The 18,356-nt window shown below is 38.5% G+C and overlaps 1 protein-coding gene across 1 annotated transcript in view; it reads right to left on the bottom strand.

The window, feature by feature from the left end:
* Window positions 1-18,356, bottom strand: part of LOC149800349 (uncharacterized) — a 70,880-nt gene that overhangs the window by 14,711 nt on the left and 37,813 nt on the right. The window contains exons 14-16 of the mRNA XM_089958392.1: window positions 7,487-7,638; window positions 7,151-7,194; window positions 1,708-1,737 (exon numbers count right to left, since the gene is read on the bottom strand). Of these exons, the coding sequence (XP_089814518.1) occupies window positions 1,708-1,737; window positions 7,151-7,194; window positions 7,487-7,638 (226 nt within the window). The remainder of the gene's footprint in view (window positions 1-1,707; window positions 1,738-7,150; window positions 7,195-7,486; window positions 7,639-18,356) is intronic.

The following is an 18,356-nucleotide window of genomic DNA, read 5'->3' as shown; positions in this document are numbered from 1 at the left end:
ACTATCAAGTTAAAATAAATAAAGATAACTGATAAGCACACCTGATGTAGACTGAAAATTTGACGACAGTGAAGGATGAATATAGCTAACATACAAATTATATTTTTGTTTGTAGAGAATATTTTAAACACAGCTTGACTTTCATTTCAGCATTGAAAACTGTTCTGTACTTTGAATATGTTTTCAAGGGACGTACGTTTCCAGAGATATAGTTAGGGACTGGAAATAAATATATACAAATAAATACTGGAATTATTAATTTACACTTTTGAAGTGATTTACTCTTGCGATTTACGTCTTCTACTTTTTGCAGACACAAATACTTCCTCGTGATTCCATTCTTAAAGAATTAGTTGCAGAAAGCAAATTAATTAAGAAACTTATAATGAATCAGTAAAGATATTTTAAACTCACTGCTAGCACACGATAATAATTTAATGACACTGACTGAAGAACACAAAAGAGTTTTTGAAATAAGATGATTTTCTCTGGAACAATCTAAATTATAAATGAGACATACTTTCTCAAGTTTTGCCGAGACCAAGTTAGTGGGAAGCACAATATAATACTTACTGTTCCTACAACAAGTGTCAATAAATCAATAAGGTTTTTGATAGAGGTTTACCTTACCTACATGTTTTCTATATACCTTGATACATTTCGTTAAAATTGCAAACATCCGGGTAATGTAGATCACAAGTGTGCTCGCGATTTTGACGTGACTTTCAAGGTCAAAGTAATAGAATACCTGATAGATTGTGTTCATACGTGTAATGAATCTATCTGGAACTCAAATAATTAATTATACAACAGTTGTTGTATTTGCTCCATTTACCATGGATCAATGCTATTTCTTAGAACTGTTACGATTGTGTCATCTTAATTTGCTTACACTTTTAGTTTCCTTCACGCTAAGAATTAAGTTGATAGGAAATGCTCTCTTGTGCCGTTGAATCAAGGTCACAGAAAAATGTTTTGGCGTTAAATATTGGGTTTATGTGTTTTAATTGTTTCTTAATGTATATTGTACACAGTTGGAATAAAGTGGAATACAGATCGGACAATAAATTCTGCATCACATTTGCTCTGCCATTTAACTCTGAGATCAAGGTCATAGTCATATAAAGTTCGTGTCTCTGTTTTCGTTACAGGCGTTTCGTTAATAATTTCCTGCATTCCTTAATATTTTTGTCCTATTTTCATGAATCATCATGAAGCTGAACTAGACATTTATCATTAGTTGCATTCGGTCATTATTTCCTCATAAAGGTGACAATTTGAATGCTGAAGTTAAAATCACACGAGTATTCTACATAATTTGTCCATTTACTCAAGAACAATTTTGAGCATCATCGTATTCATTTGCGATGGAATGCATATTGTAAGTACTTTGTCATTGTCAATTGTTGTTAAGAAAGAAGTGTTAAAGACCATTAACGCTCAAATATTATATATAAGACACAAAGGAGTCAAGGCATCACTGGCAAATATTCTTTGGACTCAACCAGAAATCTAAGTGGTGTAAAATAAAACTAGTAAAATGTAAAACCTAAGGGTTTGCACAAAGTGTGTTAAACGCCTTAGCTTTTCAGCCACAAGTGTAATGCTAAATTTAAAAAGAAAAACACTGTGAAACGAGGAGATTAAACGCACAGGTTGGACCTAACTATATGTGTGCGTGTGAATTTAAGTTAAAACTGATCTTACCTTGGAATTGTCGGTCGTATTTCCTGTGTTCTGAAAGATATATATATATATATATATATATATATATATATATATATATATATATATATATATATATATATATACGCATCAGCATAGAATGAAAACAAGTACTTAATGAAACCAGTCCAAAAGGTCTTACAAATTTAATTTCATCAGAGTCCGAGATTGTGTTGTTTAGACGTAACCGTTTTCAATAGATCAGTTTAATAATATCAAGTAGTGCTACTATATTTTTCTGAAAGCATCAAACAAGCAACATAATAAAACCGTTAGACGTGGAAACTATTGTGAAACTTAGCCAGTGTAATTAAGAGAAAACCTAATTATGAAGTACCTTGCACGATCGCAGACAAAATGTCTTCACTTTGAAATAGATATTCAAACCGAAAGATAATGCAAATTTAACTGAAACGGCGAACTGTTGACACCATGAAATAAACATGATCAGCCATGTTATCCAGATGGTAAATTTTGAACGATAAGGGGAAGGAATATAACACGTACATAATGGATGGATTAAAATACATATATTTCATTCGGCTGAAGTTACAATACGACTTTATGAAATCGCAAACTTTATGAGGCATCTATCCAATCATTTAAAACTCAGTTTGAGTTTAATGATACCCAAATTCAGAATTACATCACTATGTATTGACTCATGATAGGAAGTACCATTTTAGATTCAGGTGTTGTATGAAAGGAACATTTTGAAATTTATTTTACGTCGATCATAGGGTTCAAGACACAAATTGCTAGAAATAAAAATAAGTTTTGCTGACGGTCGTCATGTCGGTTGATGGTACACAACTTAATACAAGGTATTAAGCAACCAATATTTTCTTTCTATTTTAATTTTTGTTTAATGACTGCCTTTAGAGAATGAAGAGTTCTGGAAAGGACAGCTATTAAGACAGCTGGACATAACAATCTTCTTTCGTACACAGACATTATACATTTTTTGATCAAACAAAATCAACCCATCCCTATAAAAGGAAAAAAGAAAATGTTCGAATGTGAAAGATTGGTTTGACTGAAAGATTTACTTAATATTGTCCAAGTGGGCGATAAGAAAACATAAATCTCTTAACACTACTCTTCAACAGTTACTTTCCATTGACAGAAACGAAACAGTTGACTTTCCGTTTGACATTGACGCTATACGCAGAGATCTAGGAGGTTAAATCACTAATGATGCAAAACGACTAATGATGTAGCATTTAAGTACTCAAATGGGACGAGAACTATGCGCGATTTTAAAAATGTATTTAGGTAGATTTTAATTTGGGTGTCTTTAAAAATTTGTTTTGCAGTATATTTTGCAGAGATTAATGTTTTAAGTAATCAAAAGGTGAACCTTCTCTCTGCAACTTCAAAACTATACTAGATCTAGATGCAGATCCCCCAGTGAATTAAAATATATAATTGCTAACGATGCTTATACAAATTGCTAATAATGCGAATGCTAATTGCATACTCTGTATGAAACAATTGATATGTGTTGTACAATAAATGTTGGAGTTGGAATTTACATGAGAGAACCTGTCGCGCTTGGCTAAGGACATTATGGTCTGCCAATGAGCCAAAACATAAAGATGATACATGAGACTTATTTACGTACACTATTCCCACCAGATGACACCCTTTTAAGTGTATTTCAATCTTACCAGATAGTATGACGAACTCATATCCACGTTTAGTGTTTTCCGGGGGGGAGGGGAGTTACACATTAATGTATTGCTAGTATAGTGATATTTTCGTTTGGAGTTTTGGTGGACTTGTAATGTTGCTGTATCTATATAAAGGAGTTTAACATAATAATAATAATAATAATAATAATAATAATAATAATATTAATAATAATAATAATAATAATGAGGACTTTGTATAGCGCATAATCTTTAGAAGCTCTAAGAGCTTTACAACAATAGACAACACCTATAAAATCAAATTAAAAACATATAATAATATTATTACAAAAACAAACATCATGAAATTAGAAAAACATTTATTAAAAAGACATGCTGAGAACAGGTCAGGTAGGAAACATGATTAGGTCTTTAAGTTTGTTCTTGCAGTCGAAATAAGTGAGTTTTGAGAGCCCTCTTGAATTTGATCACTGTATTTTGTGTCTAAGTTCAGTGGACAATACATTCCACGTTGCTAGGCCCTGGTATGCAAACGAACGCTGTCCATATGACTCTGTTTTTATAGTGGGAATAATGAGTCAGAAGAGGAGCGTAAGTATCTTGCTGGTGTGTACACATGGATGAGGTGGGATAGGAATGTCGGTGTAGAGTCCGACAGTGAAACTTAGCACAGAGAACAACTTTTGTGTTTGATTCTGGATCGAATGGATAGTCAGTGTAGGGTACAGAGCAGCGGGAAGTTGTGCTCTGATTGTGATACTCTAAATATGATCCAAGCAGCTGTGTTTTGAACTTTTTGAAGCTTCTGGAGTAGATATTGAGATGAACAGGACATAATTGAGTTACAATATTTCAGTCTTGAAAGTACCAATGAACACACAGGTGTTTTAGTGGCATTAACTGAAAGATATTTGGGAATTGAGCTGATGAGTGTCAGCTCAAGATATGCAGCCTTGCATATGTTCATGACATGTTGGTGCAATGTGAGAGTACTGTCCAGAGTAAAACTTAGGTTTCGCACTGGTTGTGTGAATTTAATGTTGGCGTTGCTGATATTTATTGTATGAGGTAAAGGATGTGAATGAGAAAGTATTTGTGTTGTGATCCGAATGGCCTCAGTTTTATCATCATTCATCTGCATCTTGTTACATGTCATCCATGATTTCAAATCGGAAATGCATCTCTCCACACCTTGGATGGTAGCATCAACTTCAGTAGGGTGGCTAGATGTGTATATTTGGGTGTCATCAGCGTACAATTGGTGAGACATTCGATGATGATATATGACACTCGAGGGTGGCTGAGTGTATATAATGAAGATAACAGGTCCAAGAACAGACACCTGTGGAACACCACAACATAGATCAACCGGGCAGGTGTGTATTCCATTTGCAGATACAATTTGTGTCTTATTAACCAAGTAGGACTTGAACCACAGTAAGGCTGTATCATGAATGCCAAATACATGCTGGAGACGGTGAAGCAATATATCATGGTCTATTGTGTCAAATGCTGCAGACAAATCAAGGAGGTTGAGGACAATAAACTTTTCGCTATCAAACGCAGATAGAATGTCATTAACTACTTTTAGAAGAGTAGTTTCAGTACTGTCGCAAGGGCGATATGCAGATTGTACATTGCTAAAAGACTGTTTGAATTTAGATGAGAAACAAGCTGGGATAGAACAACCTGGTCTAAGATTTTTTTATATGAATGGAGTTTAGAAACTTGGCGGTAGTTCTTTAATTCATTATGGTCCAGTGTTGGTTTCTTCAGCTCAGGCTTTACAATGGCACTTTCGAAAAATGATGGGAATTCCACGGATGAGAAAAAGAGATATTAATAACATCAGTTAGTGAAGGCAATACTGGATCTATGCAGTCAAGCAGCAGTGATGTTGGAATTGGATCAAGTTCAAATGACTTTGGTGTACTCTTCCTCAGGATTCTACGTACGAAATCCATAGAGACAGGTTCAAATGCTGCTAATGGTTGCCGCTAAAATTATGTATCCCAACTGTATGGTGACGACGAGTCAATTGAAATTGTGGTGTCAAGCTTATCTCTAATGGTTTGTTCTTTGTCACGGAAGAAATTTTCAAACATATCCGGAAGGTCGACTGGAGAGAAGGTAGTTGGAAGTGGTGTTGATTTGTACCTTGACATTTGCTAGTTAGTAATCTCGAAGAGCTCTTTGCAGCTGTAACTTTCCATGACCTTAGTCGTGTAGTGGGCTGATCTTGCTGCAAGGACTATATTTGTGACATTCTTCTTAGCGACTTCACAGATTTGCTTATGAATAGTGAGTCTGATGGAAAGCTAGAGCCTCTCAGCTTTATGGCGGTCTTTTTAGCAATGCGAAGCTGGTCCCTAACACTGCTATACCATGGATAACACTTCTGAATTGATAATTTGCACTTGGTAGCTTGGACATGTTTGTCAAGCTATGAACGCAGACAGTTATCGAGTTGTTCTGCGGTAGGGGGTAAGCAAGTTCTTAGGTTAGCTTAGATGTTGTGCATTACTTTGGTTATATTTATCATACGGAGGTTTCACTTAGTAGCATATAAAAGTGGAGGGTTAGGGACTGATAAGTCAAGATGGCATATAATGCAGAGGTGATGTGATACAAGGTCATGGGATACCAGGGAGGACCATATAATGTTATCATCAGGTCTATGAAGAATCCAGTCTAAATATGACCATGTTTATGGGTGGGTTGTTTAACTGACTGTTTGAGATTGAAAACATTAATATAATCTATGAGTTTTGATGTATTTAGTTTCCGGGACAGTCAAAGTGAAAGTTGAAATCTCCAAGAATAATCAAGTTGCCACCTATTGAATTTCCATAGTCCAGGAGATTCAAAAACTGCTCCAAAAAGAGAGTCAGCCAGCTTGTTTTATCTACAGTGATTGATCTGTCTCACATTTACAGTACTGAACCTAAGCTGTTGTAGTAGTCAAGTATGCCTTTAACGGAAAACTTTATTATAAAGCTTATTAGTGTTTAAGCCTCAAACTCCAGTAAATTATCACTGTGCATAATATCAAATTCGATGTTACCATAGCAGAAAATAGGCAGTCAACTAAACGACAAAGTTTTATTTTGATTCAACAGGGTTATTAAGTGGCTCTAATTCTTCACATTTATTTTATTCATTAAATGTCCTGATGTTTCATCCATAAGGAAAATATGCTATAGAGAAAAATATAACCACTACAAGCCAAAAGCGAGTGTCAAAATTCGTCATTTATGTAAGCATTTGTGAATTTGAGAATTGGGAATATTTGTTTTAGATGACAAGGTTTGTACTTTATCCTTATATAATATTTAATGTATAACATATAAAGAGATGAACTGCATTAAGGTCAAAACAGTATACATCTTACAGTCATCTTCAACATATTTACTTCGTCAAGATTTCAGGTGATATACGATTATATGTGCAATGTATGATTTGTCAGCAAATCAGCCGATTACACTTACAGCTATCTATCCTCTTCAGTACGAATCTTTAAACTTGCGACCGCTTATCCACCACCTAAACAAATATGAGGTAAGTGCTAGGCTATGTAAGATTTCGAATCTATTTATTCAAGGTATGAAATAGTGCCCCACAGTATATCAGAACTGAGGATGACAAAAAAAAAGCAAAAAAAAAAAAGCACACTACCTCACTAACGAAACAGCAACAAGCAGTGTTGAGGAGTATTACAATTTTGTCATCAATATGACTAGAGAAAAAGGGATGGACAATATTTAAGATTGTACCTGTTTATATTTGATTTCTCCAAAGAACTCCAGTGTTTCGGGGCCTATAATAAAAATAAAACTTTCAACAATCAGGTGTAATATCATTAATCACTTATCATAATATTTGGTTTGACGTTTCAGAAAATGAATTTTTTGAGATCGTATATTTCATTCGTACCTTGTACACTTATAACTTGGACATATGCTTTAACATAAATACATACCAATTGACTTGTATATATATATATATATATATATATATATATATATATATATATATATATATATATATATATATATACTGAACTCATTGCAATGATAAGAAGAAAATGTTATTAATTACCAATTACTTACATTGGAGCTGCATGGGTCAGCGGCTTTAGTTTCATCTACGAAGTCACTTGAAAATGTGATTTTCGTGAGATCTACTCCATCCGAGTACGTCCCAGTGTTCGCTGACTTTCCTAATATCTTGAAGCTGCCATTTTGGCCCATAGCAACTGATTCTAAAATTATGAAATAAGTAACCTGATAACAGCTGTCAACAATTATATATATATATATATATATATATATATATATATATATATATATATATATATATATATATAGCAGCAGAGGGGGCGAATCGGACATTTTGTCCAATCGTTATTTTGCTTAATTATTACTTCTGCACTCAACGATCTAGTGTCGTCAGCGCCTGGTAAAAAAAAAACGACGACGTCGTTGGGGGATCGTCCAAACGTTATTTGGTTTAATTAACACCTTCTGCGCCTCGATCCCCAGCGTCGTCAGCGTCCGGTAAGCACGTCGACGACCGCGTCGATGTCATCGCCCCCTCTGCTGCTAAGTGGTTATTTACAATGATCTTACAAACAGAGTGATCACTAACTCCTCCTCTTGCAGATCAATTAGGTTATTTGACTGATCGGTAATTCTAAAATTAATTCTCGTTAAAAACCGATCATGGCATCGCATATAGACCGGATTAATCGGACTCTCAACGATTAAAAATCCCGGAGGGGCTGTTGGTGAAAACGAATAAAGGATATATCCCTGTTGAGCCTGATTTGATTGCTTGGTATCTACCTGGTAACTTCCTTCGATAGCATCACATACTAGATTGATTGCTATCACCGATGCGATATTTACGTTGTACGGGGCAATATGCCTACCATCATCTCCGTTATCGTGTCTGAGGATATAAGTTGATGGGGGGGCATCCGCGGGTGGATTCTTAGGCCATCCTAGTATGGTTCTTATTGAACTGTTATAAATATCAACCATATACCCCGGTGTGCTTATTTCAATCGTCGACGATAACGTCGGTTCGTGAACCGTAATAGCGATTTTTGATTCCTTTCCTGTGATCGATTTTATTCTGCGTTGAAATTCTTTATTGATTTGCTCTATTTGGTATGACCCAGTTGGTATTGTAACCTCCTCCCAGTCTGGGGTCCCATCGGGTTTATTTTTCCGTGCAAAAACCAGCGAGTTATTAGGTTGTTGTCCGTTAAATGCGTCCGCTCGGATATTAGGCCAACTGTGATATACTCGCAATTTTGCCAGCGCTATTTCCTTTACTGGAACCGGTGATGGAAAGTTTACACTGAATTCGGGTTTCGTTGATGTTATCGATATCATATTTGTTTGTACCGGAGTGGTATTCTCCGCGATCCGCTGAAGTAATTGAGACCCTTCGGGGTTCAGCGACATTATTATTATTCGTTGTTTTTAGTGTCTAATTTTAACAACCAGGTGGTTTCGGCTTCCAGTTGAAAATCCTCGATTTTTGACATCGCGGAGCTATATAACTGGACCATCGTGGAGAATTCAACATCGGATACGAACAAATTATCAATCGATAACGAGATCAACCCGGATAATTTCGAGTATGCGTCGGATACTATTTGATGTTTTACTGTATACTCGTTGAGTTTTTTCTGAAAACACGATGATATCTTCCTAGTGATTGCGTTGGCAACTCCAGCAACTGTTGTCATTGCGGAGACAGCGATTGGAACAGCGATCGGGGCTATCGTGGTCACCGTGGATAAAATAACACCGGCGCCAGCTACTATACCCGATACCGAGTACACGACCGTGTCGATGGCGGTTATTTTTCTGCGGTATTTTTTTATTTTTGCACGGTATTGTTCGGAAAGCGTTTTCAAGTTCGCGGAAAATTCTTTTGCGGTATCGAATCGATATTGATGTGACGTCGGTGATACCTCTGATTCAATTTCCTTGGTGGTCATTTTTATTTTAAAAGAGCTAGTGTTTTTAATTACTTAGATTCGCTGCAAATTCCACATACCATGTAATGTTTGCCCGGGCTAGATTTCTATCAACGGCATAAATTGTAAACTGTTCAGTTGCGTTCCTGTCTATAATTGTTGATATTGTATTGTTAAACCCGGATGAACTCGACGATAATATATTAAACTGCATCATTGAAACCAGTGTCAATCGATAAATACCCTTAACAGTTGCGGTAATATTTACTGTATTCTGTGTAGGAGTCCAATCGAATGATCCATGCCGAATTGTGTATACTGTGTTGATGATGTTCTCATGAGGGATTTTTATTTTTTCGAATTGCTCTGCTACTCTCGGTAGTCCGTCTTTAATCGCTTCAACATCAGTTTTAATCGTTCCTATTTCCTGTATATGCGTGTCCACATCTTTTTTGTTCGCTGCAACCCTAGTAATGAGTGTATTTATTTCCTGTATATGCGTGTCTATACTTTTTTTGTTCGCTATAACATTAATTTTGAGTACTTCTATTTCCCCTTCATGCACGTCTATACTTTTTTTGCTCGCTATAGCATTAGTGTTAATTGTTTCTATTCTCTGTCCATGCGCGTCTACATTATTTATGATCGTTACAACATTAGTTTTGATTGTTTCTATTTCCCGTGTATTCTCGGTCATACTTTTTTTGTTCGCTGCAACATCAAGTTTGATTGTTCCTATTTCATATGTATGCACGTCTACATTTTTTTTGTTCGCTTCAACATCAGTTTTGATTGTTCCTATTTCCTGTGTATGCGCGTCTACACTCTTTTTGTTCGCTTCAATATCAGTTTTGATTGTTCCTATTTCCTGTGTATGCGCGTCCATATTATTTATGATCGTTGTAACATCAGTTTTGATTGTTTCTATTTTCCGTCCATGCGAGTCTACATTATTTATGATCGTTGCAACATTAGCGCCGATTATTTCTATTTCCCGTTCATGCGCGTCTACACTCATTTTGTTTGTTGCAACATCAGTTTTGATTGTTTTTATTTCCTGTCCATACGCAGTGATATCATTTATAGTTATTGTGATCTCATCCGGCTTGGTATTTTTTTTACCAAAGAATTTATCAAAGTTGTCATCGATCCTGTTAACATTTTTTCGCAACGGGGGTAAATTGGCCGACATCGCCGTAAGCTCCGAAATAGCATTTGTTATTATTACAAGATTTGGTTCAATTGCCGTCGGGGGCCCCCGAAAAAAACTATCGACAATGTATCGCACATCTTCGAAATGCGTTAGCGTCAACACGATCCGTTCTTCATACGATTTAATTTCACTACGTAAACCTTTTAACGAATTTGACATGGTTATATAATTGTCGCCAAGTGTACTTATTTTTCCATTTATCGTCAAGATGGATTCACCCGGTTTGAGTCGTCCGTCGCCGGTATACAACGCGATAGTGCCCTCGGTGGCATCACGCTGTCGTGTTAAAACATCATTCAGTGACACATTACCGGATTTCAATTTACCCTGGCGGTCTTGAAATACAACTATTTCGTCCGGGTCAACACTGGTTAAATTCAACGTATCAGCGATTTCATCCTCAATTAGTTTTTTTATGTCGGCGGCGGCCGTTTCCGTGGATTCTTTCAGCGCCGAAACCGGTCGTCCCCAAATATCAATCATTATTATTGTAAATGTTATTCTCTAAAATCCGTTGAGCTTCTACGACCCCACTAGTGTATTCGTTTACAACCATATGAGGTGGTTTTCGCGATGATGAAATCGCCGCGAGTACGTTCAATACCTCACGGCCACATATCGGTGGGTCACTTAATCGCTGTGTTGGCAGCGTGGAATAAAAAACCCGGGCTGAACACGCCCGGGCTGAACACGCCCGGATATACCGCATGAACTCTTTCGGCGGGGCTAACCCGTATGAATCAAAATAGACGATCGCACGCGGATCAATCGCGTATGCAACCCAATGAGTTCCCGCTCCGGAGGACCCATCGAGGTTAATTATGCCGGTTTCAGTATTCCTTGGGGCCGCCGGGAATTGATCCCTCATAAAAACACCTCTGAAGTTTTTTATCGCTAACGCGTTTGCGGCGTCTATTAAATCAAAATTAGACATTGGAGTCATTGACTCAGGAGTCATAGACTCCCGAGTCAATAAACGGTTCCCGGTAGTCTTAGACCCTTTCCCGAGTACCATGAATACGGGGTTCCCGGTAGTCTTAGACCCTTTCCGGCCACGGGTCGTTTTTTTTTGTAGCCTTTCCCGGTTGCCTTCTTCAATGCCATCCCCGCCGCGGTACCAACGGCTCCTAACGCCGCCGCCTTAGCCACTGCTGGTTCGGCCGCGGCAATCAACGCTGGAATCGCAGCTAACAGCGGAAATATCCCACCGGTCTTTTCCATGTTTTTAATTGCCGCGGCTGAAAAATCTATTTGAACACCCTTTTTATTCTTCATCGCATCATTGAAATGTTTTATTTGACGCGCCGTCAACGATATCTTATGATTACCACCTGCCATCTGTGACGGCTTCAGCGTTATTGTGGTTCCGCATTGTTTAGCCGACTTTGATCGTAATTTCTTGACTTGACCATCAGTCAACTCTACACTGACGACACTATACGACATTTTATTGTAAACGCGTTTTGTGCTTTCAATTACATGTTTTCCACTGGCGCATCAACGATTCTCATTCGTCCACCAACGCCTTCTAGCAGCATTGATTTATCGCTGAGAATGACAGCAACCGCTCTATAATTGGCACCAGCCGGGGCTATACGAGCTCGGAAGTGTATATCAACGACGGATTGTCTCGTTAAATCAAGATGTTCCAGCGAAAAATAATAAATCGGATACAGGTTTTTAAAATCAAGTTGTGATATTTGCAAACCAGTGTCAACGTTTTGATCACGACCCATATATGACAGCAATCGATGATACACACGTGCGATATGGTTGTCGCCGTAATTAAGCTGTATATCCTCGGATGGTTCCTGTTGTCCGTTTATTCTCAGCGAAACATCCCTGACTCCTAATTGATCAAATATCATATGGCTGCGTTCTTGACTGCCCAATCGTTCCCTATTCTGTAGCGCTATGAATATATGACGCGGGGCTGAAACACCCTGTTTTGATGCCAGGTGCCATGTAAACGTATCGGCGACGTTATCCTCTTTAGCATCAGTTGTTACCGCTAGCCAACTCAACAACGATTTCCCTCCCTGTTCCATATATGCTAGCAATCGTGCTTCCGTGGTAACTGATGGAGTCAGCACCGGCATCCACAATGCCATTTTAGTTAAAATGACTTTACCGGCAGCGACGCCAGCAGCATGCCATATTGCATTGTTATCATCGCCCCTTCGCGTCAGCGCGATTGTATGCTTAGCCCCATAGATGACTTTTCTAACATTTCTGCAGAATCCAAATATGTGATGGAGTGGAATCGCGCATGAAAACTGTCGGCGTGGTCCTTGCAACATTCCTACTCGTGCTGCGAATCCTAGATTGTAATCATTGTTGGTGCTTTTTATAATATTGAAATTAGCGCCTGGTCTTGCTCTGCGGTCTGGGTTATTTGCTTCAGCCTGTGGGTCAACTGCGGTATCTCTTTCCGCCAGTACGTTGATGTACTGAATATGGTCAGCGTTATTGGTGGTGTCCTTCGCAAACATCATAGATGGGCCCGCCGATCTTGTATAATCATCCGAGTATCTCGCCAACCCAATTATCGTCGTTGCAACATCAACCTCGCGTTCTATTGATTCAATTTCTCGCCCGTCAATAAGATATCTGGCGCTCTCAAATAACGCCATGATACCGTTGTTGACGAAGCCAACTCGAACACGATGGTCATCTGCGTATGGTGCATTATCGGCGGCATTTGTCACGAGTTCTCCCTCAATTTCGATAAACGCTTCACACGGCAAAAAATATTTACTGGTATCTTGGACTTGAAGTTCAATTCGCGATCGTAGGTCGGGTTGCGCTGCATAATAAGAATAATATTGATAATCACGGACAGAATCATCCCTGCGCACTGGGGCGTCCATATCAAACGCGGGGTCAGCGGTTCGCGCAAACATTCTATTATTTATCATGTTGATGTTTTCAACTGCGATTTTTTCGTCGTAGACCACTTCCCGCTATCGCGTTCATGAGCGCGTTGGTTGCCGCATCGGCGGATGGCGAAGTCGCCAACGACGGAGTCGCCGCCAACGACTGAGTCGTCGCCAACGACTCTAGTTTTTCTTCCACGGCGTTATTTATTACTTTACTGACATTCGCAGGCATCACTGTCGTTGATGGCATCTGTTTTTTTCTTGAAAATCTCTTGGATTTCACCAACGACATTAGTTTGTCCCGCGCGGCTGAAAGCGCCTTTCCGGCAACATCTCCAATAGCGCTGATTCCCTTATCACGAATAACATCAATAGCCTTCATTCCTAATTGTTTGGCTAACGGCGCTACTTTTGGAGCCATTCTTGTAAATAACCCCGCAATGGTGCTACCGAGACCATCTCCATAGTACGCGCGGTAAACAGGCAATCGCGAGTTTACCACGTAGACGAGTACTGGTTTATCATGGTTGTAGTGTATGATCATCCTTATTAAAAACACCAGTTTTCCAATTAGTGATTGACCCCCTTCCCACCGCCGTGTGGAAAACCGGAATAAATTTTATCAAAATTTCCTTGGGTTTTTGCCCTCGATAAAAATCCGGTTTTTTTCTGGTTTTTTCTTGATTTCTAGTCATTTTTGGTCGTTTTTTGTTGCCTATAGTCGTTTTTTTCTCGATTTTTCAGAAAAACATCGATTTTCTCTAAATGATTTCCTTGGGTTTTTGCCCTCAAAAAATGGCCAAAAACGGTCAAAAACAGTCAAAAAATGGCCAAAAACAGTCAAAAAACGGTCAAAAAATTAACAAAAACGATAATTTTATAATTTTATAATTTTTTTAATCATCCACGAGCTCGTCTATGAGCGTTCGATATGCATTAATGTCCATAATACCGCCTGCAAATAAACGCTTGCAAATATCAGCGGCCTCATTGATTATTTCCGTAGAGTTATTTCCGGCTCGTTTTCCTCCGATTAGTACTTCAAGCCGTGATATATCACTGAAAACACTATTAGGACAGGTAACGCCGTAGGATTCTTTACCAACAGAGTATCCTTTTCCTTTTTTTGGTGTTATACTCTTAACTTCCTTGTGGAATGCGTCGTAATCGGATTTACTACGATGTGGTAATGCATCTTTATGTTTACTTGCTAAATACACTATTCTTGCCCAGTCCTTTAACGACTTTATATTTTTCTCGTAACCGCTATTGATATGCTTCTTATCTCGTATGCTCTTAGCAAAATTGTTGGCAGTAAAATTAATTAATTCTTCCCTGTTGCTGAAGCCTCTAATTTGATCTATTGTGCTCTTCTTGAGTACAATACGGGGTATATTCCCCTCTTTTTCTTCCGGTATTTCTTCTTCTGGTATTTCTTCTTCTGGTATTTCTTCTTCTGGTTCTTTCGCAGTAGCGCCTAGTTCTTCCTCGTCGGCCATTGTAACATAAGGTTCTTGTGGTTCGGTTATAGCGAGTGGTGGTGGCCTCCGTGTTGTAGAAGCCGCTATTTTTGCAGGGAGTGTTTCTAAAGACCTTTTTGTTTGTTTTGTCTCTGCCGCTATCTTTTCAAGCGCACCAAGAACGGGTACAGTTACCGCCGTAACATCCTTAGTCGCTTTAGTTACCGGGGCAAATAACTGTTCACTTCCAACAGCAAAATCAGTTTGCATTTGTTGTCGCGTTTGAAGTTTCTCTCTCACTCTGTCTCGTAACGGTATAAACTTTATAAGCGCTGCTAGCCGCTCTCTGGCTAGCCGAGTAGTAAGTGATTCACCTACCATTATTGTAAATTGATCTGCAATTTCAAATAAAATTTTCCGCCGGGTCTTTCCATGGTGGCAGAAATATATCGTGTCATTGTGTACATCACATATATATAATGTTACATTTGTATGCCGACTTCGTCACGCGACGTGGGCACAGGTAACTTCAAGCTGAGGCTCCCCACAGGGGTTTCGTCTATGATCCTCCTAATGTTTTTAATCTTACTAGAGATCTCGCGGCGTTTTTCATAAAGCTGCCCGAGTTTTTTTCGTATTGTTTCAACGGCAGTGAATAACCCAATGAATACGCTTACGTCATTGCCATACAGGTTCTCATTAATTGTATGTTGTAATCGTTTTATAAAAGAATACTCGCGGGCTAGCGTAAAACGCCCTCGCTTCGATTGTTCGTTTATAGCCTCATAATCGGATAATATTTCCTCGCTGTTGAGCCTATCAGATAATACAATTCCTTGATTTTTTAATTTTGAAATCTCAGTTAATATATTATTGATGTCTTGGAAATCCATATTCTTATAAACATCTTATTTCTAATATCAAAAATTTTATTAAAATCTAGGTTTAAAGTTTAATAAAATTATTGGGGGTCATTTTTGACCCCGTTTTTTGTATGGACAGTACAATGCCGTAAATCTCCACTCGAGTGTTGTGGCAGATTGCAGGCATACATGGACAGTACAATGCCGTAAATCTCCACTCGAGTGTTGTGGCAGATTGCAGGCATATACATATACTTAATTATGGACAGTACAATGCCGTAAATCTCCACTCGAGTGTTGTGGCAGATTGCAGGCATATACATATACTTAATTATGGACAGTACAAACAATGACGGGGGCGTGGTTTGCACTCAACCGAACCAAAACGCAACCCATGAAAATCAATCATGGTTGCGTAGTTGGAAAAAACCAACCGCGCACACTATGAATGATAGTGTGGGCTGCGTTTTGGTTCGTTTTGAACTTCAACGAAGGGGGTTTTATCCCCTCCCCCCCAATTATATAGAAAAAAAAAAACATCTGACCGTTTCCCGCCAGGCAATTGCCCGCTGCGAGGCGCGAACCCGTAAATTGTTGACTCGAGTTTCATAGTCAAACATGTTTGCATTGGACTACGGACCGCACCTAACAAATAACGAGTTTTTAAAAAATATAAGCACGTAATGCGTTCCAGGTGAACGCGCATAGGTAACTTATTTACATTGAAACAGACGACTATTTGCAAATCACGTGACAGCATAACTCTATCATGGTGACTTCGTCATACCCTCACGAGTTATCCCCCTTCAAATATGAAAATTGAATTCTATGTCCGTTTTTACTTGAGAAAGCTGTTTGATATACTCGTTCTGCAACAAATCGTACTGAGGCGCTACAAATGTCAAAATATTTTCCTGCCTCATTCATTGACTGAAATATTTTTTCCTCGTGCGTTGACGTATCAAATGATTTGACGCCCCTTGATGCTTTTGAGTACTTACCAGTCTGGCCTTTTTTAATATTTTCACTCTGAGAGATAGCTTGCAGATTACACAGTCTGTTATTTTGATAATTAGAATCAATGTGATCAATAACGAGACTATCTTTGATCAATCCGTGGAAACATTCATAGATGATTCTGTGACAGAGATATTTTTTCCCTCCAGCAGTAAACATTAAATACCCGTGATTGTTTTTCCATCCAACCGGCTTCTTCAGTCTGCGGTTTCTAACAATACCGTCGCGAGATGCCTCGTAATTGACGAGCAGGGGATGCGGCTGAAATTCTTGGTCCATTTATATAATAATACTACTTGTCTAATTTATTATTTGGTTTAATTATAAACCTTTCAATGTAGTCTTGGGGGGTTTTGATGACGAAGTCGGCGGTGGGGTCAATGACGGCGTTTTTTATTCGTTTATCGTAATAGCGTTTTAGTTCCCTGTATCGCTTTCCGCCACAATTAATACACAACTGCGATTTTCCTCTTACACCAACGTGACAAACCAAGCACGGGAGGGGGCCAAGACAACCATTACGAACGCTTTGTAAATGATACCCGCAGAATTCACCTCTACATGATTTATTGCACGGGGTTATCGACCCAATCATCAACCATTTGCATTTATTCATTATACTATATTCTTTTATTTAAATACTTGTTTTAATTATATGGATGAGTTTGAGAGATTAGCAGTAATTAAGCCCTGGAAAAATATTAGGTTTAATCTCGATAGAGTCCTCAAGGACACACCAAAAGCGTTAATAAACGATAAAACCCTGTTGAGTAAAATACGCGATTGTATCGGTGAATTCAAGCGTGATGGTGCATCTCATAGTTGGTCAACATTTCGAATTGATGGCGTTGTTGATGCTACCATGAACGACAACCGCGCAGCAATGATAATATCACAACTTGACGGTAAAAAGTATTTCTTCAGAGTAAAATTCATTGTCCGGGTGGAATCAGGTGATTGGATCATACGTGATAAATTTGAACCAGTTCTCAGCGACAAGAAAACAGTCACTGTTAGCCGCGACTCCAAGCCGGGGTTGTTAACCGGAATTGACAAACCATACTATGAACGAGCGTATCCTGAAACAGCAGTTGTTTATGGAATATACCCGTTAAATAAGAAACCTGATATCGGAAAACTGAAACCAATGAAACAGTCAACTGGGATAAATTGTGTAGCAGAACGAATAATAGAGCATTTTACAAATGCATGTCGAGGAAACAAATTGACTGATTTACGACGTAGCAAAATCAACCAGTGGGAACTAACCGTAAAAGAGCGTGGAGCAACCATCAGCGACATAGCGAGATTAGAAACGTCGTTGAGATTTCCAATAACCGTTACAACGATAACCGGTGAAGTATTATACGAATCGAAGTATAAATCGAAGGGAGCCCCAATCATAATTATTGATCATAACGAACACGCATGGACGCCCGCGATCACAATATTTCCACGGGATAGAACAGTAAAGTATATACCCGAAGAATTCCTGGGAGAACAATTCTCCAGGGATGGTTTTCTCGCGGAGAGGAAACTATTTGATGCTATTGCC

The sequence above is a fragment of the Sinohyriopsis cumingii genome, chromosome 5 (assembly GCF_028554795.1).
Source record: "Sinohyriopsis cumingii isolate HCF-2022 chromosome 5, ASM2855479v2, whole genome shotgun sequence".
In the NCBI taxonomy this organism is placed as follows: Eukaryota; Metazoa; Mollusca; class Bivalvia; order Unionida; family Unionidae; genus Sinohyriopsis; species Sinohyriopsis cumingii.
The sequence above is the reverse complement of the archived record's forward strand: the minus strand, read 5'-3'. Positions and strand labels throughout refer to the sequence as shown.